This window comes from Halichoerus grypus, chromosome 12 (assembly GCF_964656455.1).
Source record: "Halichoerus grypus chromosome 12, mHalGry1.hap1.1, whole genome shotgun sequence".
In the NCBI taxonomy this organism is placed as follows: domain Eukaryota; kingdom Metazoa; phylum Chordata; class Mammalia; order Carnivora; family Phocidae; genus Halichoerus; species Halichoerus grypus.
In genome coordinates, this window is record NC_135723.1 from 34,693,476 (window position 1) to 34,721,460 (window position 27,985).

Genomic DNA, 27,985 nt, shown 5'->3' on the forward strand with positions numbered 1-27,985 from the left:
CCCGGAGTGAAGACTGTGGTACCTTTGGTCACCTCGATTAGCATAAAAATTCGTGCAAGGCAGTTCAGTGTCCAGTGCCATCCCATACAAAATGTTAACTCCTCAGGTATCCACTGCGCATCCGATTATCCGGTGCCTCAGCGCGCCTCAACATTTTCTCGGTGTTTTTCGCTGTTTTATCCCTACACAGGTTAGTTTCTCCCACCTACCAGTAAGGCACACCGCTCAGCGCCTGCGCCTGCGCCTGCGCCTGCGCGTTCCGCGGGAGTTCGCCATACAGCGCATGCGCCGTCCCTGCAGCTGCGTGCGATGGAAAAAGTGCCGGCCGCCGGTGGTGACGTAAAAATTCTGCGCGTTACCTCGATGCGCACACCTTCTGCGGGAGTGAGCCCTGACAAATCGCAGTGATGGTGCATTGCAGTTGCGTGTGGTTCAGAAAGGTCCGTGACTGGTGTTTCTCATCCTGTTCCCCAGAGCTTGGTGCCTGTAGCCCCACTTGAGAACTGTGGTTCTCCTTTCCTCCCCTTTTTCTTTCTGGGGGCCTCTTTCCTACTTGGTTCTCCTATAGTTGTCTCAGCCCTTCCCGGAGTCAGGCTTGGCCCATGAAGGGTGAGAAGAGTATATCTACCTGGTACGGTTTAGGATGGTTGTTTGGGGGCATAGGGTTTTCGGTTCTTCAGGGGAATTGTGTGCATGTGGGATGGGGAGCTGGGGAAACCTGCTTGCCTTTTAGACTTGCAATGTGGTATACATAGCGTGTAGGTTGACGTTTTCTTTTGGCTCAAATAGTCTGTTTTTCTTCTTTTAGGTAATAATATCCATAGCCAGTTCCTATATATGTTTTCCTGGAGTGCATTCTTTTTAAGAGCTTTCTAAAAACTACTTTTCATCAGGAAACGAAAATAATGTAATTGGCTTGCCTTCTTGCAAGAAATTTAGGTCAGTTTTTATGCAGTGCTCATTTTAGACATCGTTTCTGTAAAAATTTACAGTTGCTTCAAAATTAAAGAAAAAATCTTAAAGAGTCTTACTAGTAATGTTTTGAAACTTGCTGGCATCATTAAAAATGACAAGAGTCAGAGACTCATTTTAAGTTTGGTTTCTAAACCTCTGAATATGATGAATCTAGAGTAGTAAGAAATGTGTCACACATTGAACGAACTTTAAAAACAGGAACTTTCTTTTACTGGAGAGAGATGCATGGTTAGTAATATTTCTGAATTAAATTATACTTTTTTTTTTTTTGAGTTTGGAAATTTTTTGTTTTTTCAGTAAGCTCTACACCCAATGTGCGGCTTGAACTCAGGACCCTGAGATCAGGAGTTGCAGGCTCTACTGACTGAGCCAGCCAGGCATCCCAAATTAAATCATACTTCATCCAGTCCTCAATTTTCCAGAAAATAGGTAGTCAGTAGAAAAGAGACTTGTGAAAGGTTGTATTTGGGTATATGAGGTAACTAATTCTTCAGCTAAAAAGAAATTGCTTCTTCTTTTTTTTTTTTTGTGGTTCAGTTCTGAAAGGCTGCTTGTGTAGCCTTACTGCCATGAACAGTCACCTCCACTAAATGTTGTTTACAAGGGGAATCTATTCACTTATATGTGATGCATTTCTGATCTAGCCTGGCAGAATCAAATTATAAGTTCTTCACCTCCAAGAAAAATACTCTGGCTAGCCCTCAAGTTCATCTTTTATATGTTCCTTCTACCCTGTTCCCTTACAACATTCTATGTCATGGGTGTATTTGCATACTCAAAACCTGAATTTTGAATCTTTGTTGTGCTCCCATCCATTGCAATCTGAGCTCTAGACTGCATCAGGATCACCAAGGGAGCTTTTGCTAAATGTGCTGGTTAGAACTATCCTTATCCCCTTCTCCAGAGTATAGTGGAATGGTCAGTGGACTATACATATTTTGGAAAAAGCTCCCAGATGTTTTTGATACTTAGCCTATGCTAAATGACTAAAGACCATGAATTTAAGAAATTACTCTGTAAGGAATTTTGATAGTTTGAGAGGTTAGTACATAGGATCTTTACCTGCAGAAGTTTAGTGAGGAAAACAAGTAAATACTAAATGCAGTGTAAGATTTCAAAAGGCATAATAATAAAGATATGATCTAATTGCTGAGAGAGTCCAGCAAAGTCAGTGCTAAGTGTTGACTAGAGGAATAAAGAGAGACATCAGAAAATGTGAGATTTGGGTGGGCTTATGATAGAAAAGAGCAAATGACAGTGGAGGAAAAGCATGAGCAGAGTGGCATGGAAATGTGATAGTAGATTATGTAGTACAGAGCAAAGAGGAAGGAGAGGTAGAGGTTGGACAAATGAAAATGAAACTGGAAGAGTAAGTTAATTTTTTTTTTAACGTTTTTTTAAAATTTTATTTATTTGACAGAGAGAGAGACAGCTAGAGAGGGAACACAAGCAGGGGGAGTGGGAGAGGGAGAAGCAGGCTTCCCGCCGAGCAGGGAGCCCGATGCTGGGCTCGATCCCAGGACCCTGAGATCTTGACCTGAGCCAAAGACAGACGCTTAACAACTGAGCCACCCAGGCGCCCCAGTTAAGAACTTTTACTACTGAGAATTTTAGACTTTATTTTATAAGCAGCCATAACAAAAAAACATGAATGGTTTTTGAGTAGGGAGAAATATAAGTAGAGATCAGATTTGTTTTCAGAAAAATATCTCAGGCGGCAGGACAAAGGCTGAGTCAAAGGAATGATTAGACATTGCAAGAGCATTTTAGGAGCCAATGTAATGGTCAAAATACTAAGGCACTTGCACCAGAAAGGAGACATAGGTAATAGAGCTTTGAGAAAAGAAGCAGGTATAGTCAGAGATTCCCCAGTGTAGACTCAATGACTAGATAAACTGTGGTTCCATTATTTGAGAGAATATTGGGGGAACAGAATTTACCTGAGGAAAAGTTTGATTTTGCCATGTTATCATGTATCTAAGGTGACTATTATCCTTTCAACTAATATCTAAGAAAGAGTTGCATATTTGAGAGGTTTCAAATATAAATTAAATGCAGATCTTGCTCTTGGTTGCTTTAGACTATTAAGCTTACTTCCTGATGGAGATGTCCAACAGACTAGACATAGATAATATCTTACCTAGGTGAAAGTTAACTGGTATAGTCTGATATCACCTGGAAGAGAAAGTCTAGATTGAAAAGTAGGACAGGGGCATCTGGGTGGCTCAGTCGGTTAAGTGTCCAACTCTTGATTTCGCCTCAGCTCACGATCTCAGGGTCATGAGATCAAGCCCTGCATTGGGCTCCCCGCTGAGCGTGGAGTCTGCTTGAGATTCTCTCTCTCCCTCTCCCTCTGCCCCTCCCCTGTGCTTGCACGCACATGCACTCTCTAAATAAATTAAGTAAGTAAATAAAATCTTAAAAAAAAAAAGTGGGACGGTGTCAGAAACCTTGAGACAGAAAGTGGGACAACAATTGACAATTGAAAAAGATCTTTTTTTTTTTTTTAAGATTTTATTTATTTGACAGAGAGAGACACAGTGAGAGAGGAAGCACAAGCAGGGGGAGTGGGAGAGGGAGAAGCAGGCTTCCCGCTGAGCAGGGAGTCCGATGCGAGGCTCGATCCCAGGACTCTGAGATCAGAGGATTAGGTGTTCTAACTTGGTAAGCATGTTTGGTATACAAATGATCTCTTTCTCTTTTTTAAGTATGGAAACTTCATTGATAACCTAAGACTCTTCACCAGAGGAGGAAGTGGTGGAATGGGTTACCCTCGCTTAGGTGGAGAAGGTGGAAAAGGTGGTGACGTCTGGGTTGTAGCCCATAACAAAATGACTTTGAAACAACTTAAAGACAAATATCCTCAGAAACGGTTTGTGGCTGGAGAAGGAGCAAATAGTCGGTAAGTATTTACTGAATGACTTTGATTTTAGAAAATTAATCCCTCCCAGAGGAAAAAAAGAGTTAGAAGATCAAAATCGAACTGGTAATTTGAAGGAAAGTATAGTCTATATTTGTAAATGAGCAAAAGTCTACAATAATTGTCTCGACTCTAGTAAAGATAAAAGGTAGATACTAAGGAATGTTTTGGAGTTTTTAAACATTTTTATCCTTTTCTTCTCTCAGTGTCTGTTTATATTCTTTTGCACTTCAGAAAAATGGTCTGAATCTTCACTGTTTTCTTCTAAAATTAAATTTTTAGCAATCTTTAGGAAACCTTTTTCAAATCTCAGCTGTTCTACCCACCCTACCATCACCGATAGTTCTACCAGGATCTTAAGATTTAGAGCCTGTTTCACTCATAAGTCCCTTGTGTATTTTCCTTTGGCTTATTTGGTCTTCTCTCTGTGACATCAAAACCTTCCGTTTATTTTTTGTAAATTTTTGTTATTTTTTATGGAACATATTATGCCGCCCTCAAAATAGGAAAAGAACTTTTTCTTTCGTTACAAAGAAATTGAAGAAAAATCTTACTCAGTTATCTATTTTGGAAGTGGTGCTTGAACCAAGTCTTGAAAGGGGAATAGAACTTTGCCAGATAATCAAGGCAGGAAAAGGTGTGTTGGCAAGTGTACAACATTTATAAAGGCAGTGCATTAGGAGGGAACAAACTGTTTGGTGAAATAATACTTATTTCTAGCATAACTGTGGTACAAATGGGGTGGCTTATTTTAAAATAAAGACATTATAGTCCAGATCATGAAGAGCCTGATATGCTATGTAACAGAGTTTGAAGATTATCTTAGAGTGATGGGGAGTCATTGAAGGATTTTAAATAGGCAAGTGACATTAATAAATTAATGTCTTAGAAAAATCACCCTAGGGTTAATTGGTTAAAGAATGAATTAGAGGTGTTGATTGAGACTAGAGACAGGAGATCAATTTGGAGAATACTGCAATATTTCAGAAATGATGAAGTTCACAGTGTCTGGCCTATACCCATCATTCTAGTTTCATCTCCCTCTATGTTCTGTGTGTTCTGCATTACAGCCATGTTGGCTTTCTTTTAGTATCTTATACTGGTATTTGTCTTCTATCACTGGGCTTTTGTTTGTGTTATCTTTTCTGTAATGCTTTTTCCTCCCCTTCATCCAGCTGCCTCCTATGAATCCTTTAGATTTAAGCTCAAGTCTTTCCTGATCTCCTTGATTAGGTCAGGATTCCAATATGAACTCACATGTCTAAGTTCTAATTCATAAGACGTCAGTTATAATTTTCCATTTTCTCATGTATTTGATCAATGTCTGCTCTCTTGCCAGACTACCATTGAGGTCCATGAGGACAGGGAACGTAACAGTTTAGATCATCATTTCTTCCCAGATATCTAGTACAGTGATTGGTACATAGTAGATACTCAGTTAACATTAGTTCAGTAATGAATTAGATTGACAGAAATGGATGGATTAGAACTATATTAAAGAAGTAAAATAAATAAGACTTCGTGATTGATGGATTATTGAAAGAGAATGATAAATCAAGGATGACTTCCTGGTTTTGACTTGAGGAGTGGGTAGATGATAGTATCATTCTTTGAGAAGGACTGCAGTAGGAAGTGGCATCTGAGATGTAGAAAAAGGGAGTTGTGAAGGGCCCTTGGAGATGTCAGCAAGCACTTGAAATACAGGTCTGTGATTCAGGAATATGGTCAGGTCTAGAGATAAATTTATTGATCATAAGCATGGACTTGAGTAAGTGCATTACAGAAGAGAAAAGGATTGAGGATCAAATTCTGTTATTCACCAACATTTAAGGAAAAGAAACAGAAAGTGTGATCTAAAATAGAGAGTCAGGAGAGACTTAATGTCATGGGAGCTAGGGAAGAATTTAAAGGAGGAGGTAACAGTCTTATTTATCTTGTGGAGTTCAGGTTGATTAAGCCAAGAAGTTGAATAAACTTACTGAATGCCAGAATTTGAATGAACTATTTTATAGTTTTATGAATTATGCCATCATATGTCTCGATTTGGGTCCTACAAGAAGCAGGTACCAAAGTAGGATTTGATGAACAAGAGATTTCCGGGGAAAACATCTATAAAGGCAAATTGGGGAGGGACCTGAAGGAAGTTGGGAAAGTTGTCGGACCACTGTGCAAGTCTAAGCCTTATGAAGGAGAGAGGGAAGGGCAAAGTTTTAGTCCATTGTACAGTTCTGAGAAAGTTTAGGCAAAGCTGATGGTGACTCCTTAAGCAGAAGTTGCCCATCAGAGGAATCCTTGTCTCCTACAAAGGGGCTGCCATAGTAACTCTGCCGTACCAGGTAATTGGCTGGAAGTAGACTGTGGGAAGCATCATCTCTTTAAGATTTCAGAGCATACCAGCTGGGGCCATAGGTCTTTGATGTTCCCTGCAGTCACATCTAAGATGCATTTTTATGGCCCGCTATGGCATGCAATGTTCAATGTTATTTTTATAATCAATTGTTCAATGTTGTTTTTTATCAATATTCAGAAATCTACAAGAGTTTTGCAGGTTACCTTATATGACATTTTGTTTCTGGCAGTAGGACCAAAGGATGAGATTCTTGGATTGATGAAATTGAGCTATCATTTATTTTCATTTTGCAGTGGTAACAGAGATAGTGTCTATTTTGTTCAATTCAGCACACACTTTTTGAGGATCAAGTGTAAACAAGATACCAAAACAGTATCTTACATGTAGTAGACTCAAAGATGAACTCATACAATGGGGTAGGGTATATCATGCTGTGATTTTAAGGTATTGCTTTGTAAATTGCAGTGCAAAAGCATTGTATAAGTTAGTTAAAATCATAAATGATTGATTTGAAAATTGGTATTTTAACTTTTTGAAATATGTATTTGGAGTTTAATATTTAATACAAGGGAGTTTTTTTATATTACTGGTATCTACACATTGCCTCATTTATCTCCCCTTTTACCTCAAGAATGCTTTCCAACCAGGCTGTGTCCTTACCTCAAACAACCGAGCTTTCTCAGTACAGTCTCACCCCTCGCACCTACTCCCACCTCTCCTCATTTTCTGTTTTTCAAACGAAACTCACTTCCTTCCATCTACAGAGATTGTTCCCTATTGAGTATAAATCTGAACTCCCTTCTCTTCTTTTTGTTCATGTGCTTTAGTTTTTGGGATATGAAGAAGTTAATCATGGGAAAAAGAGCTCAACTATTAGACTCCCTTTTAAGTACTCTCAAGTAGTGTTTTTAGACTGTGTCTTTCAATTCTTTAATATGGTAGTTTCAAACCATTTTTAGTGCCACCCATACTGAGAAACATTTTATACTTTTACCCAAACATGTGTATTATCTCTGTTTTCTGTTCTGTGGCATATTGTACATTGTTGTTTTCCTTTATTTTGGGAAAATATACATAACATGAAATTTACCATTTTAATGTGTACAGTTCTGTGGCATTGTACTACATTCATATTGCTGTACAGCAATCACCTATCTCATTTTAAATGCTGATTATGATTGCATTTTGAAAAACATTGCCATAGGGTTGTAAAATCAATTTATTAGATTTCATATAAAAAGTAGAATAGGAAACATTAGCACATATCACGTAGTAAGTACGGTTTCACAAAACTTTAAAGTCATACATATATATGATTTGTGTGTGTACATGTATATGTATGTATATATGTATATATACATATGTATGAATGACTGTATCATTTCTTACTGAGTTGCAGTTGAAAATTGAAAACTCCTGCTCTGAAGAAGCCATGCCTTCAACATGTAAATACCTTTAAAGTGTTCAAGATCTGTATAAAAGTGTCTGTTTCTTCAACTATAAAGTAGAGATAATAATAGTACCTATTTCTCCTTGAAAAAATTAATAAAATTGATAAACCCCTAGCCAGACTTAAGAAAAAGAAAAGAGAAAGGACCCAAATAAATAAAATCACAAATGAGAGAGGAGAAATAACAACCAACACCACAGAAATACAAATAATTCTAAGAGAATATTATGAAAAACTATATGCCAACAAATTGGACAACCTGGAAGAAATGGATAAATTCGTAGAAACATATAAACTATCAAAACTGAAACAGGAAGAAACAGAAAACTTGAATAGGTTGATAACCAGCAGAGAAATTGAATCAGTAATGAAAAAACTTCCAACAAACGAAAGTCCAGGGACAGATGGCTTCTCAGGTGAATTCTACCAAACATTTAAAGAAGAGTTAATACCTATTCTTCTCAAACTTTTCCAAAAAATAGAAATGGAAGGAAAACCTTCAAATTCATTCTATAAGGCCAACATTATCCTGATACCAAAACCAAAGACTGCACTAAAAAAGAACTATAAGCCAAAAATCCCTCATGAACATGGATGCAAATTCTCAATAAAATACTAGCAAATCAAATCCAACAGGACATTAAAAGAATCTTTCACCACGACCAAGTGGGATTTATTCCTGGGCTGCAAGGGTGGCTCAATATTTGCAAATCAACATGATATACCACATTAATAAATGAAAGGATAAGAACCATATGAACCTTTCAAAAGATGCAGAAAAAGCAATTTGATGAAGTACAACATCCATTTATGATAAAAACCCTCAACAAAGTAGGGATAGAGGGGGAGCATACCTCAACATCATAAAGGCCAGATACAAAAAACCCACAGCCAATACTGTCCTTAATGGGGAAAATCTGAGAACTTTTCCTCTACAATCAGGAACAAAACAGGGATGTCCACTCTCACCACTGTTAGTGAATATAGTACTGGAAGTCCTAGCCACAGCAGTCAGACAACAAAAAAATAAAAGGCATCCGAATTGGCAAGGGAGAAGTCAAACTTTACTATTTGCAGATGACCTGATACTCTGTGTAGAAGACCTGTAAGATTTTCTCTAAGATTGCTAAGACTCTACCAAAAAACTGCCAGAACTGATACAGGAATTCAGTAAAGTCGCATGATACAAAATCAATGTACAGAAATCTGCATTTCTGTATACCAGTAATGAAACAGCAGAAAGAGAAATCAAGGAATCAGTCCCATTTACAGTTGCACCAAAAACCATAAGATAGTTACGAATCAACCTAACCAAAGAGGTAAAAGGTCTGTATTCTGAAAACTATAAAATAGTGATGAAAGAAATTGAAGATGACACAGAGAAATCGAAAAACATTCCATGCTTATGGATTGGAAGAACAAATAATGTTAAAATGTCTATATTATGCAAAGCAATCTACATATTTAATGCAATCCCTATCAACATACTAACAGTATTTTTCATAGAGCTAGAACAAATAATCCTAAAATTTGTTTGGAACCACAAAGACCCCAAATAGCCAAAGCAGTCTTGAAAAAAGAAAAGCAAAGCTGGAGGCATCACAATTCTGGACTTCAAGTTATATTACAAAGTTGTAGTGATCGGTATGGTCCTGGCACAAAAACAGACACATAGCTCAGTGGAACAGAATAGAAAATCCAGAAATGAACCTACAACTATAGATGAATTCATCTTGGAAAAAGCAGGAAAGAGTATCCAGTGAAAAAAAAGTTTCTTCAACAAATTATGTAAGGAAAACGGGACAGCAGCATGAAAAAAGAATGAAACTGGACCACTTTCTTACACCATACACAACAATAAATTCAAAATGGATTAGAGATCTAAATATGAGGCAGGAAACCATTAAAATCCTAGAGAAGAACACAGGCAGTAACCTCTTTGACACTGACCATAGCAACTTCTTACTAGATTGTCTCCTAAGGCAAGGGAAACAAAAGCAAAAATAAACTATTGGGACTTCATAAAAATAAAAAGCACAGTGAAGCACACAACCCACAAAACTAAAAGGCAACTTATGGAGTGAGAAGATATTTGCAAATGACATATCTGATAAAGGGTTAGTATCCAAAAAATATAAAGAACTTAATAAAAACTAAACATCCAAAAAACAACGCAGTTAAAAAATGGGCAGAACACATGTCTTTTCCAAAGAAGACATACAGATGACCAACAGATATATGAAAAGATGCTCAATATCACTCATCATCAGGGAAATACTAATAATAACCACAATGAGATATCACCTCATACTAGTCAGAATGGCTAAAATTAACAACACAGGAAACAACTGGTGTTGGCGAGGATGTAGAGAAAGGGGAGCCCTCTTACACTATTGGTAGGAATGCACACTGATGCAGCCGCTCTGGAAAACAATATGGAGGTTCCTCAAAAAATTAAAAATAGAAGTACCCTATGATCCAGTGATCACACTACTGGGTATTTACCCCCAAAATACAAAAATACTAATTTGAAGGGATACATGCACCCCGATGTTTATAGCAGCATTATCAACAATATCCAAATTACAGAAAGAGCCCAAATGTCCATTAACTGATGAATGGATAAAGAAGGTACGGTATACATATATAATGGAATATTATTCAGCCATAAAAAAGAATAAGAACTTGCCATTTGCAAGGATGTGGATGGAGCTAGAGAGTATTATGCTAAGTGAAATACATCAGAGAAAGACAAATACATGGTTTTACTCATGTGTGGAATTTAAGAAATAAATGAGCATAGGGGAAAAGAGAGAGGCACACCAAGAAATAGCAAACTGACAGTTACTAGAGGGGAGGTGGGCGGGGGGATGGGTGAAATAGCTGATAAGGATTAAGGAGTGCCCTTGTGATGAGCACCGGGCATTATATGTAGGTGTTGAATCTGAACACCTGAAACTAATATACTGTATGTTAATTAACTGGAATTTTAAAACTTTAAAAACATAGGGATGCCTGGGTGGCTCAGTCGTTAAGCATCTGCCTTCGGCTCAGGTCATGGTCCCAGGGTCCTGGGATCGAGCCCCGCATCGGGCTCCCTGCTCCGCAGAAAGCCTGCTTCTCCCTCTCCCACTCCCCCTGCTTGTGTTCCCTCTCTCACTGTGTCTCTCTGTCAAATAAAATCTTTACAAAAAAATAATAAAAAAATAAAATAAAGGGGCACCTGGGTGGCTCAGTTGGTTAAGCGACTGCCTTTGGCTCGGGTCATGATCTCAGGGTCCTGGGATCGAGCCCCGCATCGGGCTCCCTGCTCAGCGGGAAGCCTGCTTCTCCCTTTCCCACTCCCCCTGCTTGTGTTCCCTCTCTCTCTGTCTCTCTCTCTCTGTCAAATAAATAAATAAAATCTTTAAAAAAATAAAATAAAATAAAAACTTAAAAAAAAAATAACAGTACCTATTTCATAGGATTGTCCTGAATCTTAAGCTAATATAAATAAAGCTTTTAATAGTGCCTGGTACATATTATTGGCTGAATAAGTGGTAGATGATTATATAATAGCCTTAATGTGGTTATCATTGTGTAATTGTATAATCTTTTTGTTTGTATATTTTTCTTCATTTTATCTCTACATAAAGGTTATTCAAGCTCATTGTAAAAATATCAGATAAAATAAAAAAATTTGAAAAAAAGTCAAATCACCTGTAATTCTTCCACCCATATATAACCACTATTAATCTTTTCTTGACTTTCCTAAGTCTTTTCTATATGTTTATGCAAAATGACTTGTAGCAGTTAGCTTGTAATTATGTGGATGTATATAAAATTGGGGGGTACAAAAATGAGAGCACAATATTTTCCAGCCTTTTCTTTTCTGTTAACATTTTTTTTCCATGCCAGAGAATTGTTCAGAATGGCTGCATACTAAAATACTATTGGAAATAACTTTTTTGGCATTCATTTATTTAGGTAATTATAGACTTTTTTCACTGTTATAGTCACAATGTAATATATATCCTTGTATATATAGTGTTTTACATGATTGTTCAGTTATTTTTTTTAGGATAAATTTCCAGAAGTAGAATTGCTAGTTAAAGTTTGTACCAATTAATTCTATCATGAGCAGTGTGAGAGTAGCTAGATGAGTCTCTTATAACTAAAGTACTCTTATTTGAGGTCAATTTGTTAAAATGTTTGTTACTTAATGGATTTTCCATTTTTTTTTCTAGCTTCTTTGTGTTATAGCAATGATCTCTCTATTTTAGGCATATAATATTTTAGTTCATTATGAGTTAAAATGGCTTGGCAGTTAGCTTGGTAACTTAAATCATTACCTATTATTATTATTACTTGTTTTTATTTTATTTTTATTGTTTTTATATGGTAGTCTAGAATGCAAATAAATAACGATAATTTTCTTTTCCTCTGATATTTGGCCATTTAACATCTGCATTAACAAGACAAGTTGGTTGCTAGTCTTTGTAAACCATTATATTTGCTTGAGTATAGTCCATTCAATATAGTGGGTTTTCCCTATTTTAATTTAGCTTTATTTTTTTGTAGAGTTAGTGCACTGAAAGGGTCTAAAGGAAAAGACTGTGAAATTCCTGTACCTGTGGGTATTTCAGTAACTGATGAAAATGGTAAAATTATAGGTAAGTGTATTGTAGATTCTTTTTTTTTTAAGATTTTATTTATTTATTTGACAGAGACAACGAAAGAAGGAACACAAGCAGGAGGAGTGGGAGACGGAGAAGCAGGCTTCCTGCAGAGCAGGGAGCCGGATGTGGGGCTCGATCCCAGGACCCTGGGACCATCACCTGAGCCGAAGGCAGACACTTAATGACTGAGCCACCCAGGCGCCCCTGTATTGTAGATTCTAAGGTTGTGAAAAGTGTATATATTTTCTAAAATTGTTTGGGAGCTGTGGGGAATAGCTCCTCTTTAAATTTTTTAAAAACTATTTTAACTGCTAATTTATAGGAGATTTTGAAAACTTTATATAAAAGTTGTTCAAGGGGAAAAAAAAAAGTTGTTTAAGGGGCACCTGGTTGTGCGTCTCACTCTTGACTTCAGCTCAGGGTCCTGGGATCAAGCCCTGTGTGAGGCTCCTCACTCAGCGGGGAGTCTGCTTGAGATTCTCCCTCTCCCTCTGGCCCTCCCCCTCACCCCCCAGTGTGCAGGTGCTCACTCAGGCGCTCTCTCTCTCTCAAATAATAAATAAATCTTTTTTAAAAACGTTCAAAATTAACTGCTAGATTTAAGATTATTGTAAAGATACAGTTCTTGAGATTTATAAATTGGAATTTTTTGGCATCTGTTTCTGAACGAAAAATGTCGTTAGTGATTAACCTCACTTAGTAATCTTTGTTCTAAGTATCTTTCTCTGTCTTTTTAAGGAGAGCTCAATAAAGAGAAAGACAGAATTTTGGTAGCTGAAGGAGGTCTTGGCGGTAAATTACTCACTAATTTCTTACCACTGAAAGGCCAGAAACGAGTCATTCACCTTGATCTAAAACTTATAGCTGATATAGGCCTAGTGGGGTAAGTATCATTTGTATTTTTATTTTTACAATTTCAGAGAGAGAGTTCATGAGTAGGAGATAAATATAAATGGTAATTTGGGACCAGTGTTATTTATGGAATTTGTGTGTTTTTTGTATACTTTGAGGATGCTGCTAAATATAGTTATTTTAATATTGTAAACATAGAGTTTCACAATTAATATTTATTTGTAAAAAGAAAGGAAGATCATAGCAATTGAGTAGGCTAGTGGGAATGGTAGGGAATGAATCAAGAAAGAAAAATCAATCAAATGCAGTAGTATAAGAAGGTGAAAGAAAGTTACCAGATACTAAGGAATAAAATTAAAATTCCAAACCACATTTTATGAAGTGTATAGGAGGAAATAAAAAGAGAAAAAATGATTTAGATATTCTTATTCTTATAAGCCTTAATAGAGGTATCACTAAATTGTTGATCAGGTGGCTAATGGCCAATACAGACAGTCTCAACCATCAGACTTAGACACTATTGAGCACCAAGTTGGATCTCGATATGATGTTTTCCTGTCCTTCATGCTTTACTTAGGCTCTGTCCATTCTCAGTACTGCAGACCCCCCCAGTGTTGTCCTCTTTCACAGGCTTCCATTGTTTTCTCAGACAATGTTGTTTAGCTGTAGGGTTTGCAGTACTGGCACCTGACTGAGGGGGACAGCTAGCAAGATAGAAAGTAGGTAAAGGAAGGGAAGACTTCAACTTTGCATTTCTTCTCTCCCTCTCTGCCTGGCCCCCCTTCAGCATTACACAGTAGTCACATGAAACACCTAAGAAAAAGGTAGGAAACACTGCCTTATAGCTGGCTCTACTTCAAACTTCCAGTTCCATTCCTCGCCTTATATAGCTTCTAACTCTCTTTATCTACCATTCCAGCCATCTCACTGCTTCTTTACTAGAGTCATCAGTCTGAATCCCTCACCTCTTGCCATGCCTGTCTAGCTACTAGGTCTTAACATCAGTGGCTTAGAATTCATAAAGGCCCCATTCCTGCTGACATAACAGGGAAAGATGTGATCCTGGGGTTCAAGCTTGTCATTTGCATTTAGTCTTTTCCATAAAACAATATTATCAGGCATAGTTTCTGTAATAATGTATATTTTTCACAACGTTGTGGGCTTAGTAAGATTTTGTGGACAAGACTGAGAATCTCGCCATTCACAGTCTCATTTGTTACAAAAATGTGTTTCAAGTTCCATAGAGACACCTCTGCAGACTAAGAAGAGCCTCACAAGGCTGAGTAGTAAACATCGGGTGAGGATGGGGGACTCAAGTGAGAGACTTTTTGGGTTAGAATCTCATATCCTCTGGAGACCACCTGGAAAATATTGGATAAATTTTGGAACGTCTCTAAGCCTTTGTTTTCTCATTTTTAATAGTGGCTGGAGATGTTGTTAAAATGTTGTTGTGAGTAAGATAACACATTTACAGCACAATACATGCCTTGGATTTATGATGCTTAATGAATGAATGGTAGCTGCTGTCATCATTACATTGCCAACTTATTGGAGAGTACATATAATGAAATACTAAGCTTTTTAGAAGTGGATTTGATATTACAGTCAATAATTAAAGCATCACTTTTTTTTTTTTAAGCATCAAGTTTCTTAAGTACAATGCTTAACGTATGTATTTTAGTGCTTTTAAATTAGGCAACTGTTCTTAAAAAGTTACTACTGTGCATACCAGCATAAACAGATACCTGTTTGCTGGTTTCAGGAATGAACTGAAATTTAGAAGAAAGGTGGGAAGAAAGAAAGATATTTGTACTGCTGTTGTCAGATCTGATCTTTGCATAGGTTGGATTTCAGCCTCTAAAATTTTTATTAAGTACTTTTCAGGAAAAATCTCAATTATCATTTCTTCAACCATTAACATCCTTTTTTTTCTCATATTTTGATCTCTTTGGAAATAGTTGCTGGCATTTTTCTGCATTTAATACTGTTATGAAAATATGAGGATAATGGAAAGAAGTAAGCAAGTCTAGTTAGGGATAATCATGAATAAAAATTATTGCAATTTGCATTTCAGAAAGTTACAGGGGCCTGGGTATAATAAGATATAAGACAATACTGTATTTCCACAGGAAAATGAGTCATTAAAATATCTCACCTAATTTTACTTAAAATTCATTCTAGGAAGATATATTTAATGAGATATTTTAATTAGATTTATTTTGAATGTTAAAAGAGCTCTACTAAGAGGTTATAAATTTTTATAGAATTTCAGATTAATATTTCCAAAATATTATACCATCAGTCCAAGTGAAAGTTTGGCATGTTTTGTAAGAAGAGCTTTCTCCAGTTTGAATGAAAGCTGTGAAGGCAGGGATCACATTTCTCTCATTGATTGCGGTATTTCTGATGCCTAGTATATTGCCTGGTACAAGTTAATGATTAATAAATATTATTTGGATAAATTTAATGAAAGTATTTGAATGGAATTGAGGAAATCATCTCTTTTTTTTTTTTTTTTTTTTTTAAGATTCTACTTATTTATTTGACACAGAGAGAGAGAGAGATCACAATTGGGGGGTGGGGGCAGAGGGAGAGGGAGAAGCAGGCTCCTGGCCGAGCAGGGAGCCCGATGCGGGGCTCGATCCCAGGACCCCGGGATCATGACCTGAGCCGAAGGTAGACGCTCAACCGACTGAGCCACCCAGGCGCCCCGAGGAAATCATCTCTTAAGTGACTCTCATTCCTAGTACTTTCTTTCATATATGGTGGGCCTTTCCTAAGGCAAATTTAGCAATAAAATCAAAGCCTTTAAAACAATATACATTTTAATTATATTGTAATTCAGTATTTTCTTATCAAGAAATATATCTTAAGGGGCGCCTGGGTGGCTCAGTCATTAAGCGTCTGTCTTCGGCTCAGGTCATGATCCCAGGGTCCTGGGATCGAGCCCCACATCGGGCTCCCTGCTTCGCAGGAAGCCTGCTTCTCCCTCTCCCTCTGCCCCTGCTTGTGTTCCCTCTCTCGCTGTGTCTCTCTCTGTCAAATAAATAAAATGTATCTCAAAAAAGAGATAAAAAATGTATCTCAAAAAAGAGATTAAAAGTGTATGTAAAAGTTCAAGGATAAGGGCGTGTGGGTGACTCAGTCGGTTTGGCTCAGGTCATGGTCTCAGGGTCCTGGGATTGAGCCCTGGATTGGGCTCCCTGCTCAGCAGGGAGTTTGCTTCTCCCTCTCCCTCTGCCCTCCCCCACGCCCCACCGCTCGTGTGCTCATTCTCTCTCTCTCTCAAATAAGTAAAATCTTTAAAATGAAAGTTCAAGGATAATAGCTGTAGTGTTTAAAGTTTTAAAAGTTACACAATAAATGCTAAAAGAAAATTTTCTGAAAGAAAAAAGTAGTTATCTATTAATTCTACCACTTCGGGGTGACTGTTAATGTTGGTATATGTCCTTCTAGCTGCATACAGTTTTTTTGCAATGTTCTTTATAATAGTAAAAAATTGGAGATAACCTAAATGCCTAACAATAGGAAATTAAGTAAGTTACAGTGTGCCCTTGAAAGGCGTTCACCTTATATTACTCAGTTTAAAAAGCAGGCCAACCAACTATGAAGTAATCTTCCAGAAAAAAAAAATCAAACTGAACCTGATCAAGGCTTTATCTCAAACTAACAATTTATAGAAAAACTGGGGCAAAGGAGCATGCTAAAGGACATCATGGGGATGTCAGCAAAAAAAAAAATCCAGGCTATGGGAAAGAAACGCTACAGGACAAATGACCCAGTTTCCTTCAAAATAAAATTGCAGGGGCGCCTGGGTGGCTCAGTCAGTTAAGTGGCCAACTCTTGATTTCCACTATGGTTATGGTCTTAGGGTCCTGGGATCAAGCCCCATGTGGGGCTCCACACTCAGCGGGGAGTCTGCTTGAGGATTCTCTCTCTCCCCGTGCCCCTTCCCCTGCTTGTGCTTGCAGTGCGCACACATTCTCTTTCTCAAATAAATAAATCTTTTTAAAAATATAAATAAAATAAAATTGCAAAGAGGAAACAAAATGGGGGGAGACCTTTACCAAGAGAAATTTAAGGGATACATCAATCAGTTGTAATACATGGACCTTAGGTGAGTCCCTGTACAAACCAACTTCAAAAAAAGTATTGGGAATGTGTTATTTGTTGAAGCTAGGTGATTGCTAAATGAGATTCAGTACTTCTCTCTACTTTTGTATGTATTTGGAAATGTCCATATAAAACATATTAAAGAAAAATCTACAAAGCAATATAAGCAATATTTTGTCCTTGTTTGGCTAGAATTAGTGGATTGTTGGTATTTTTATTAGTTTCTTTTTGTTTTTCTATGATTTGCAGGCTTTTTAAAGATAATTGAATTATTTACTCCCAATACTAAAGCATCTCTAGTGCCCAGCATGAATATCTCTTTACTTTTTTCATATGTATATTTCATTCAAGTTTTTCAGGATTATTTTTAATTTATATTCTACTTTTATTCCCGGAAATATTCAAGAAATCTACTTCCTGAAATGTTAGAAATTCAGAGATAAGCAAGTATTATTAATAATACTAATATTTGTTTTAATATATTATTTTTTTCATTTCAGATTCCCAAATGCTGGAAAATCCTCTTTGCTAGGTCAGGTTTCTCATGCAAAACCTGCAATTGCAGATTATGCATGTAAGTATCATTTGTTGTGTGTTTTAATGTGTGGTGGTAAATTTTTAAAGACTAATCTTTCTTTGAGTATGAATAAAGTGACAACTCTGAGGGCCTTAGTTGGAAAACTCTTGGCCGCTAGAATACATGCATTTCCCATTAATCCTTGAAATCTCTTTAGCCCTCAGCAAAGTTCCTAGTACTTTTTAGACACTTGCTTTTTTGCATTTGTTTCTCCTTTGCATATTCATTTATTTGATTTAGTTGTGATTTTATGAGCACCTACCCTTTATCAAGCACTGTTCTTTCATTTAACAAGTATTTGTTTCTGTGAACTACAGTGGGTTCTGGAGTTACAAAGACTGGTAAGCAGAAACAGATACTGTTTGGACTCTTACTGAGCTTACAGACTAGTAGGGAAAGGCACATATATCACACCTGACTGTGGGGGAATATATTATGATTCTATGGAAGAGTAGGTAGCTGCTTTAAATTTCTTTGGGAAAGTGTGATGCCAGGGCTGAGGTGTGAAGAATACATGCGTTCATCAGTGACAGACAGTGGATGTGAAAGGTGCTTCTGTCAGAGGAAATAGCATGGTACACAAAGGCTCTGTGGTGGCAGGGAGATCTGTGTGTCTAGAGAGCATGTAGTAAGGGAAAGAGGGAATTGATGAGGTGGGAGATGTAAGTAGAGACCATATCATATAGACCAGGTAGGCTTTATTTGTTCTTTATGTCTAAAGAGCAGCTGATAGCCTTTTAATCAAAGGATAAAATGATTAGATTTGCTTTTCAAAAAGATCTCTCTGCATATAATATAGAAAATTGATTGGTGTGGGATATAAATGGGTCTGGAAAGAATAGTTAGGCTGTTACGGTAGCTAGATGAAATATGCTTAGGCCACGTAATGAATAAATGTGATAGAATCTCTGCCCTCATTAAACAAAAAGAAACAGAAGCATCCATTAACCTGGAAAATACAATTAAGCCATTCTAAAACTCTGATGAAATAGAGTTAATTTGGGGCTAATTGCTATAAATTACATGCCCAATATTTATTGTTATAATACAGGGACTCTTGAGAAGGAAAGAGGAAGAAAAGTTCAGTCATAGGAATAGGAAGGTGGCTAGTGCAGAATTGATGAGGCTTGAGGATAAATGAATGAGAAAGGACTAAACAAATTTCACCCACAGACCCAATGATAGAAACCTAAATTCTGTTCTACCCACCATCACCTTTATCACGCTCCTTAAAGTACAAGCAAAGAATTTTGAAGCCCACTAATTAGATTAGATCTATGCCTATGCAGATTATAATTGTATTTTCCATTCCAACAAATGAGAACATAATCTGAATTAAATTGTTTATAAAAAAGAAGTATTATTTATTTTATACATAATGCTAAGACAGTTTTGAGAGTACCAGCCTTTTTCTAGCCTTAATTTGTTATTTTCTTTTAGTTACAACATTAAAGCCTCAACTTGGAAAGATTATGTATAATGATTTCAAACAGGTGAGTATTTTTAAAATAAGACACTTGGTTAGAAGTGAAAGTACTTGCTTTTGGTACTTGGACTTTGTAATATTTGATTGTTTCTGTGGTGTTAGGGGGGGAAAAAGTACCAGAATTTTGTTTTTGGTAAATGAGACCATGATCGAATCAATTCTGCTAAGCACGATCATAGTAAAGTATTGTATAAAAATATAACTTTTTGTCCTTCCAAAGTTTAGGTCCGGTTTATCATTATAGCATAGAATCTTCTTTATCTCTTTGATCTCTGTTTGTTCTCATTGCAAGTCCATATTTTACTGCCATATTTGATTATTGATTTTTGTTTCCTAAAAACATTTTCTAAAGTTCATGGAATTGATTTTATTCCAACTTTCTTTCCTAAAAAAAGTTTTTAATTGAAGGGGATTCTGGTCTAGTTATTAAAATTTATTTTTTCTTGATAAGGAATAACTATAGATCTTTTGAATAATTAGAGTAAAAACAAATAACAAAGGAAAGTAACAAAATTTTTAAAATGTGTAATGTATGATAAGCACTTATGCTCCTTGGTACTTACCCAAATGAATTAAAAACGTACATACACACAAAAACCTGCACATGGATGTTTGTAGCAGCCTTGTTCATAAGTGCCAAAGTTTGGAAGCCACCAAGATGTCCTTCAGTAAGTGAATGGATAAATAAACTATGGTAATAATGGAATATTATCTAACACTAAAAAGAATTGAGCTGTGAAGGCATGAAAAGACATGGAAGAACCTCAAATATGTATTACTAACTGAAAGAAGCCAGTCTGAAAAGGCTACATACAGTATGGTTCTAACTATGTGACATTCTGGGAAAAGGCAAAACGATCAGTGGTTGCCAAGGATTAAGGGGAAAAAAAGGATGAATAGAAGAGTACAGAGGATTTTTTAGGGCAGTGAAACCATTCTGTATGATACGATAATGGTGGGTACATGATGATATACATTTGTCAAAGCCCATAGAATGGACAACACCTATATTATATATAACTATATAATAGTTATATAACAGTAAAAAACTTAAAAAAACTTCAGCAGTTATATAGAATAATAAGTAAAATTATAAATACAGGATAGTATGAATATGGAGAACAATATTTAGAGGAAAAGAGAACGTTGTATATTTTAAGGGAAACTTAATTCTCAATAGCAAAATTCTCAGTGGAGAACCTGCAAACAAAATTTCAGGACATGATGAAAAAAAATATTTTCAGGACATGAGACCTCTGTTGTATTTTTCTGTGTGACTGCTTTGTCACATAGCCACAATTTCCTTTAAAATTCTGAAATCCTATCCACAGGGGCAGTATATGAAGAGCAGTGCTTCTCACCCCTTACTGCACATCAGAATTAACTGGGTGGCTTCAGAACAACAATGATAAATGAAGCCTGGGGCCCGGAGATTTGAAACCAAATTCCTTGGGGTAGGGCCTGGGTATCTCTACTTTATAAAAGATCCTTGGGTGTTTATAATGTGCAGTGAGGTTTGAAAACCACAAATGTAGACTAATGGTTAATAACTTATAATTTCAAAAAGGAGTTATAAGAACCTTATATCCTTTACTTTCAAAAATGGTCAGTAGTCCTCCTGGTAGAACATAAACAGAAAAGGAATAATTATGCCACATAATCGATTACATATGGAATTTAAAACTTGAAACTACGGAGCTATACTAAGTCAATGTCTGTGGAATTAATATCCTATACTTTTAAGAATTCATAAAGTTGAAATTCTATGACAGGTTCATATTGAACAATATAATTGATGGAATTCTAAAGAGAATTTATGTGATTAATAAATGTTCAACTAATCCCTAGAATTCTTAAACTGTTAGATTAGTAAGTAAAAATGGGACTCTAATTTCTGATAACAAAGCGTTTTGATTTTTTTTTTTTAAAGATTTTTATTTATTTATTTGACAGAGAAAGAGACAGCGAGAGAGGGAACACAAGCAGGGGGAGTGGGAGAGGGAGAAGCAGGCCTCCCGCTGAGCAGGGAGCCTGATGTGGGGCTCGATCCCAGGACCCTGAGATCATGACCTGAGCCAAAGGCAGACGCTTAACGACTGAGCCACCCAGGCACCCCGATTTTGATTCTTAATACCTTGGCTTTATAAAGATGCAGTGATAATCACAAATTAGTAACTGTATTTGAAATATGAAAATTTTAGGATGTAATTGTTTTCTTTTTTTCAAACCATTTAACTTTGTATTAGATATCAGTAGCTGATCTTCCTGGTTTAATAGAAGGAGCACATATGAACAAAGGAATGGGCCACAAATTCCTCAAGCATATAGAAAGAACTAGACAACTACTGTTTGTTGTAAGTCATATGTGTACCAATGTAATGTTCAAATGAATGTGAGAATCAATGTGTTTAGTTTTCCTAGAAATTTTTTATAATAATAAGATTTAAAGATAAGGTAGTTATCATATGTTACTCCACTAAGTGTTTAAATGGGGGTCAAAATACAGTAAGTAATCTTCATTTATAATACAGTGGAAATGGCATTACTGTATCAGATGTAAATTTGGCCATACTTGTCAAGGTTTAACTCCTTAAGATTGTCAACATACTGCTATGTTATATAGTATCTCTTTCCTACTTCACTAGTGGTGCTAGAGCTATATATGAGATTGTCTGTATAGTACATACAGATTGTTTTATCTATACTAGTTTCTCAATTCATTAATGATTGTAATTTTATCAGAATAATTATGGCTGTCTTGACACCACAGTTTCTCTTACTTATTTTGAATTACTGCATTACCAATAGTGTATAGATTGAGAAATTATTTTTGGCTTGAGAAAGTAAAACATTTCAAAACATTGAAATAATTATTGTTTTTATGTTAAAAACTGTCTCTTTCCATATTTTTTTTAGGTCGATATTTCTGGATTTCAGCTTTCTTCCCAAACTCAATACAGAACTGCCTTTGAAACCATAATACTGCTTACAAAAGTAGGTTTTCTGTTTTACTGTGTTCTGCATTTGGTCTAATATGTAGGCATATAGACCTGTATTAAATAACAGATAATTAGAATAAATACATATCCCACCTCTGCTTTTTGAAGCTTTGATGTCAAAGAATCATCTAAACTTGTTTCCTCCAGTTCTATATTAACCCACTCTTCAACCTATTACATCCAATGAAATCCTCCTCTATTCTAAATCCGTATTACATCTCAGACTTTATCTTGCTTGAACTTTTATTCCTACTTTTTAGACTATTTCTCAATCTTTCTTTTTTTTAAGGTTTTATTTATTTGAGAGGGAGAGAGAGCACGAGTGGGGTGAGGGGCAGAGGGAGAAGCAGGCTCTCCGATAAGTAGGGAGCCCCATGTGGGGCTTGATCCCGGGACTCCGGGATCATGACCTGAGCCAAAAGCAGACGTTTAACCAAGTGAGTCACTCAGGTGCCTCTCAGGCTATTTTTTTTTTTTTTTTAAGATTTTATTTATTTATTTGACAGAGACACAGCAAGAGAGGGAACACAAGCAGGGGGAGTGGGAGAGAAAGAAGCAGGCTTCCCACTGAGCAGGGAGCCCGATGTGGGCCTCGATCCGAGGACCCTGAGATCATGACCTGAGCCAAAAGCCGACGCTTAACAGCTGAGCCACCCAGGCACCCCCGCTCAGTCTATTTTTTTATGCTCTTTCCTGTTTATTCTTTAGGTAGCATTCAGTTACAGTTAATATGCTGATAACTGCCAAATCTGTTTCTGATACCTACGTCTTTTTGGTCTTTCTTTAGACTGGCTGCCTAATAGGTATCTTTCATTGGATGTCCCATTACATTCTCAAACTTAATATGTATACAACTGAACTTTACTAGTCTTGTAAACTAGGGTGTTTGGTTTCAATTCTATCTTTCTCACCACCTGCATTAAGCCCTGTCAGTTCTATATCCTAAATCTCTCTGCAATTCATCCACATTGTTATAATCATCAGTCCCCTCACTAGAATGCTTTAAATATTCCTGTGCCATCTCCTTGCTTCCAGTCTCACTTCTTTCCAGTCCATTTTTTTAATTGAAATTTAGTTGACACACACAGTTACAGTATTTTCAGGTGTGTACAACATAGTGATTCAACAGCTCTATACATCATCATGCTATGCTCACCACAAGTGTAGCTACCATCTGTCACCACACAATGCTATTATAATATCATTCTCCAGTCCATTTTTTTTTTATGGCCACTAGAGTGATCTTTGTGAAAGAACCAAGCTGATGCTTGTTCTCTACTTAGAACACTTCAATGGTCCCCCACTGTTGTTAGGTTAAAGTCTTACCCTGAACATGGTTTTTGAGGTCTGGCAAGGGTTGGCTCCTACCTAGCAGTTCATCTCTGCCCTTCCTGCCTTACTTTCTATTCTCAGCCACATGATTTCTCTCTAGCACAACATGATGTTGCTTACCTCCAGGACTTTGTATATCTTATATCCTTGTCACTTTTTATCTATTATGAATAATGCTCCTGTGAGCATTTGAATATGGGTTTTTGTATGGACATGTTTTCATTTCTCTTTGGCATATATACCTAGGAGTAGAATTGCTAGATAATATGGTCAGTCAATGTTTAACATTTTGAGGAACTGCCAGACTTTTACAGAGTGGTTGCACCATTGTACCATTTTATAATTGCACTAGCAATGTATGTGAGGGTTCTAGTTTTTCCACAAGAATGCCAAAACTTGTTATTTTGTCTGTGTTTTTTATTTTTAGTTATCCTAGTAGGTGAGGTGGTATTTCATTATGGTTTTGACCTGCATTTCTTTAGTGACTAATGATGTTGAGCATCCTTTCATGTGCTTATCAGCCATTTGTATGTCTTTGGAGAAATGTCTGTTCAGATTCTTTGCCCATTTTTTAAATTGGATTGCTTGTCTTTTTATTGTTGAGTTGTAAGAGTTCTGTATATTTTGGATACAAGTCCCTTATCAGGTACATGACTTGTAAATATTTCTCCCGTTTCACTTGTCTTCACTTTTTTTTTTTTTTTAAAGATTTTATTTATTGGGGTGCCTGGGTGGCTTAGTCATTAAACGTCTGCCTTCAGCTCAGGTCATGATCCCAGAGTCTTGGGATCGAGTCCTGCATCGGGCTCTCTTCTCAGTGGGAAGCCTGCTTCTCCCTCTCCCACTCCCCCTGCTTGTGTTCCCTCTCTCGCTGTCTCTCTCTGTGTCAAATAAATAAATAAAACCTTTAAAAAAAAAGAATTTTTTAATTTATTTCAGAGAGAGAGAATGAGTGCATGAGCAGGGGGGAGGAGCAGAGGGAGAGGGAGAAGCAGACTCCCCGCTGAGCAGGGAGCTGGCAGCCTGACAGGGGGCTCCATCCCAGGAACCTGAGATGATGACCTGAGCCAAAGGCAGACACTTAACCGACTGAGCCACCCAGGTGCCCTTGTCTTCACTTTCTTTATGATACTTTTTGAAGCACAAAATTTTACATTTTAATGAAGTTACGTTTGTCTGTTTTTTCTTTTTTTCTTTTTAAAGATTTTATTTATTTATTTGAGAGAGAGAATGAGAGAGAGAGAGAGCATGAGAGGGGGGAGGGTCAGAGGGAGAAGCAGACTCCCTGCTGAGCAGGGAGCCCGATGCGGGACTCGATCCGGGGACTCCAGGATCATGACCTGAGCCGAAGGCAGTCGCTTAACCAACTGAGCCACCCAGGCGCCCTTGTCTGTTTTTTCTTTTGCTTGTTCATTGGTGTCATAGCTAAGAAACCATTGCCTAATCCATGGTCATGAAGATTGACTCCTAAGCACACTTACTTTTTCCAAGAATAATATAAGTATAGCATTAGATTGTCATTATTTACTTCTGAATTATATCAATGTGCTTAATAGAAGTCTAGATATCTGTATTTGGCCCTATGCACAGATCACAATGTCTCTAGGATGTCATTTGAGTTAAAATATATTAACATGTGACCTAACCAGTGAGCATTTTATGAATTTTCTTTGTCACTTAATTTTGTGGTTGTTGAGGTTTATTGCATTTCAGAAATGTGAGTGCGCTCTAGATTACCTAGGCCTACAAAGTAAAGAAAGATATTACTAAATAGATAATCTATATAGATTCTTTAATAAAATTACGTGGTTTTTCTTTTTTGATTTGAAGGAATTGGAGTTGTACAAAGAGGAACTTCAGACAAAACCTGCACTCCTGGCAGTTAATAAAATGGACTTGCCAGGTGCTCAGGATAAATTCCGTGTACTGATGAATCAACTCCAGAATCCTAAAGGTAAACCCATTTGTTCATTTAATGCCAATTTAATGATTACCTATTGGGTGCAGAGAGTGCTAAGTGGTATAATCAATGGAAAAGAAAACTGACAGTTGCTACTCTTAAAAAACTTATGTTTGAAGAAAGAACACATTAATATGAAACTTTCAATAACATTGTAACATAATACTTATCAAGTTTCAGAATTGTGATATGGGCAGTAAGTTAGAAGAGACAAAAGGAAAAGTCAGGCTTCATGAAGAAGTAAAATTTAAACTGGGCCCTTAAAGAGTTAATGGGATTTGGATCACAAAAGGAGAAAGTCAACATCTACCTGTAAATTCTTTTACTTTAACATACCTCACAAGTGGGGCGCCTGGGTGGCTCAGTTGGTTAAGCGACTGCCTTCGGCTCAGGTCATGATCTTGGAGTCCCTGGATCGAGTCCCGCATCAGGCTCCCTGCTTGTCAGGGAGTCTGCTTCTCCCTCTGACCCTCCCCCCTCTCATGTGCTTTCTCTCTCTCATTCTCTCTCTCTCAAATAAATAAATAAAATCTTTAAAAAAAAAAAAAAACATACCTCACAAGTTCTAGACCTTCATTCCCCTAATACACCATAAATTTAAAACCAGAGCAAATAGTTCTAAAGAGGTATGTATCTTTGCAATGCCAGCAAAGTACTGTGAAGAGTGCTAATCTTCTAAAAAGAACTTGAGTACCTACGTGTGTGTGACATAGAAAAATAGATGCTGTTATTGCAAAAGGATTTATTTGTTTGAAATTTGTTCCTAAATGGACCACTTTGTGTAAAGGAACTTAAAGGGACTCTCCACAGTTTTGAGTATTTACCTTTGTAGAACACTTCCTATCCTACAGTAATGATGCTTTCATTTTTCTGAGTCTAGTAGAGGACCTCTTCACAGATGAGGAAAAGTCGGGTGGATGGAAGGTGGCCAGTATGTTTTTAAATAGTACTAACTTCTCTGTTTTTATCCTTCTGATAGAAAGGGGGGAAATAAATTATAGTGTACTAGGACTAGCACACATCACCAGAAGATCCTTTCTCCCTCGAAAAAATCTTTCCCCTGCGTAATTTATGTATTGGAGCTGTCCTTGAGTTAATAAATTACTTTCAGGATATAAATACTTCTGGAACTACTGAGTACTCTTTATTCTTTAATGTCACTTGCTTTATGAGGTCATTGCTGGTTGGTCTTGCAGAAAAGGGAGTTTTCAGAGGAGGTATCAGAAGGGAGGGTAACTCTCTTGTTTGTGCCTATCTTGGACTGTCATAAAACAAAATATAGTGCCCTCAGTGATAATTCCTGAGTTAGCTTCTTTGGACTTACTTGCAGACATATGAATCTCAGAACTGAAGCTCCGTGTTGACTTGTACGGTCTCTCTCAGTCCAGCCTTTCCAGCTCATATCCATGTTAACCCATCCCATCAGTGTGCCATCTCCCTTCCCATTGTCTTGAGGGCAGGGAAGAGGAAAAATTAATATAATAGCTGTCAGCCCCTGTGGGGTGATAGATTGGACTCATCTGAAATGATCTCCCCTTGAACTGTCGCCAAACCTTTTCAATTTTAGTATGGCTCCTAACACCAGTGATAATAATCCTGTAGTTTAGGGCAGCTAAAGGGCAGCATGTACACCTGTGTACTGGGGAAAGCTACTATATCCCAGTCATGAATGATGAAAATCTGTGTTGCCTGATTTCATTGAACTCCTCCAAAAAAAACAAATTTATTGCTTCTGTAAGTAAATCATATATGATTATCTTTTATTCATACTTAATTTGGTTTAAAATACATTCATCCAACAAATATTTGCTAAGCACCTATCATGTGCTAAGAATCTTACCACTGTCATTTGTAAAAACAAGTTTCTGAGAGCTTATTAATGAGGGAAGGAAAAAAGGATTAAAAATAAGTTTTTGGTACCTTGATTCATAAATCAGACCTCTAACATAGTTTTAATTTCAAAGACAATGAAAATCAGCTTAGTTTTGTGTTCCTTGTTTCAGATTTTCTGCATTTATTTGAAAAAAACATGATTCCAGAGAGGACCATGGAGTTCCAACATATCATCCCCATCTCTGCAATTACAGGAGAAGGAATTGATGAATTAAAGAACCATATAAGAAAATCTCTGGATGAACATGCCAATATGGAAGATGATGCATATCATAAGAAACAGTTGCTTAATTTGCAGATTTCCAATACAATATTTTATAGTGAGCCACCACCAAAGAATTCTGTTACTAGCCCCAGATAGATGTAATTTAAACCTATTAAAAATGATACCGAAATTATATTCATTTGAAAGTTTTTCCA

The 27,985-nt window shown here is 36.8% G+C and overlaps 1 protein-coding gene across 3 annotated transcripts; it reads left to right on the top strand.

The window, feature by feature from the left end:
- The first annotated feature begins 294 nt into the window (after positions 1 to 294).
- Positions 295 to 27,963, top strand: GTPBP10 (GTP binding protein 10). 3 transcript variants are annotated; one of them, XM_036116497.2, is made up of 11 exons: positions 307 to 440; positions 809 to 939; positions 3,684 to 3,877; positions 12,256 to 12,347; positions 13,092 to 13,236; positions 17,819 to 17,892; positions 19,336 to 19,388; positions 21,628 to 21,735; positions 22,298 to 22,375; positions 25,543 to 25,666; positions 27,676 to 27,963. In XM_036116497.2, exons 3-11 carry the CDS (start codon positions 3,738 to 3,740, stop codon positions 27,924 to 27,926), a joined length of 1,065 nt encoding a protein of 354 aa, XP_035972390.1. In that variant the 5' UTR covers positions 307 to 440; positions 809 to 939; positions 3,684 to 3,737; the 3' UTR covers positions 27,927 to 27,963. The 3 variants fall into 3 exon arrangements, with proteins under 3 accessions (XP_035972387.1, XP_035972391.1, XP_035972390.1); XM_036116494.2 differs by lacking the exon at positions 809 to 939 and having other exon boundaries at positions 295 to 440; XM_036116498.2 differs by lacking the exons at positions 809 to 939; positions 12,256 to 12,347; positions 13,092 to 13,236 and having other exon boundaries at positions 295 to 440.
- The last annotated feature ends 22 nt before the right edge of the window (positions 27,964 to 27,985 follow it).

Coding starts and splice junctions, on each gene's coding strand:
- GTPBP10 (XM_036116494.2), top strand. CDS start 408: ATGGTGCATTGCAGTTGCGTGTGGTTCAGAAAG. Junction 3,878..12,255: donor GGAGAAGGAGCAAATAGTCG/GTAAGTATTTAC, acceptor ATTTTTTTGTAG/AGTTAGTGCACTGAAAGGGT. Junction 12,348..13,091: donor TGAAAATGGTAAAATTATAG/GTAAGTGTATTG, acceptor TGTCTTTTTAAG/GAGAGCTCAATAAAGAGAAA.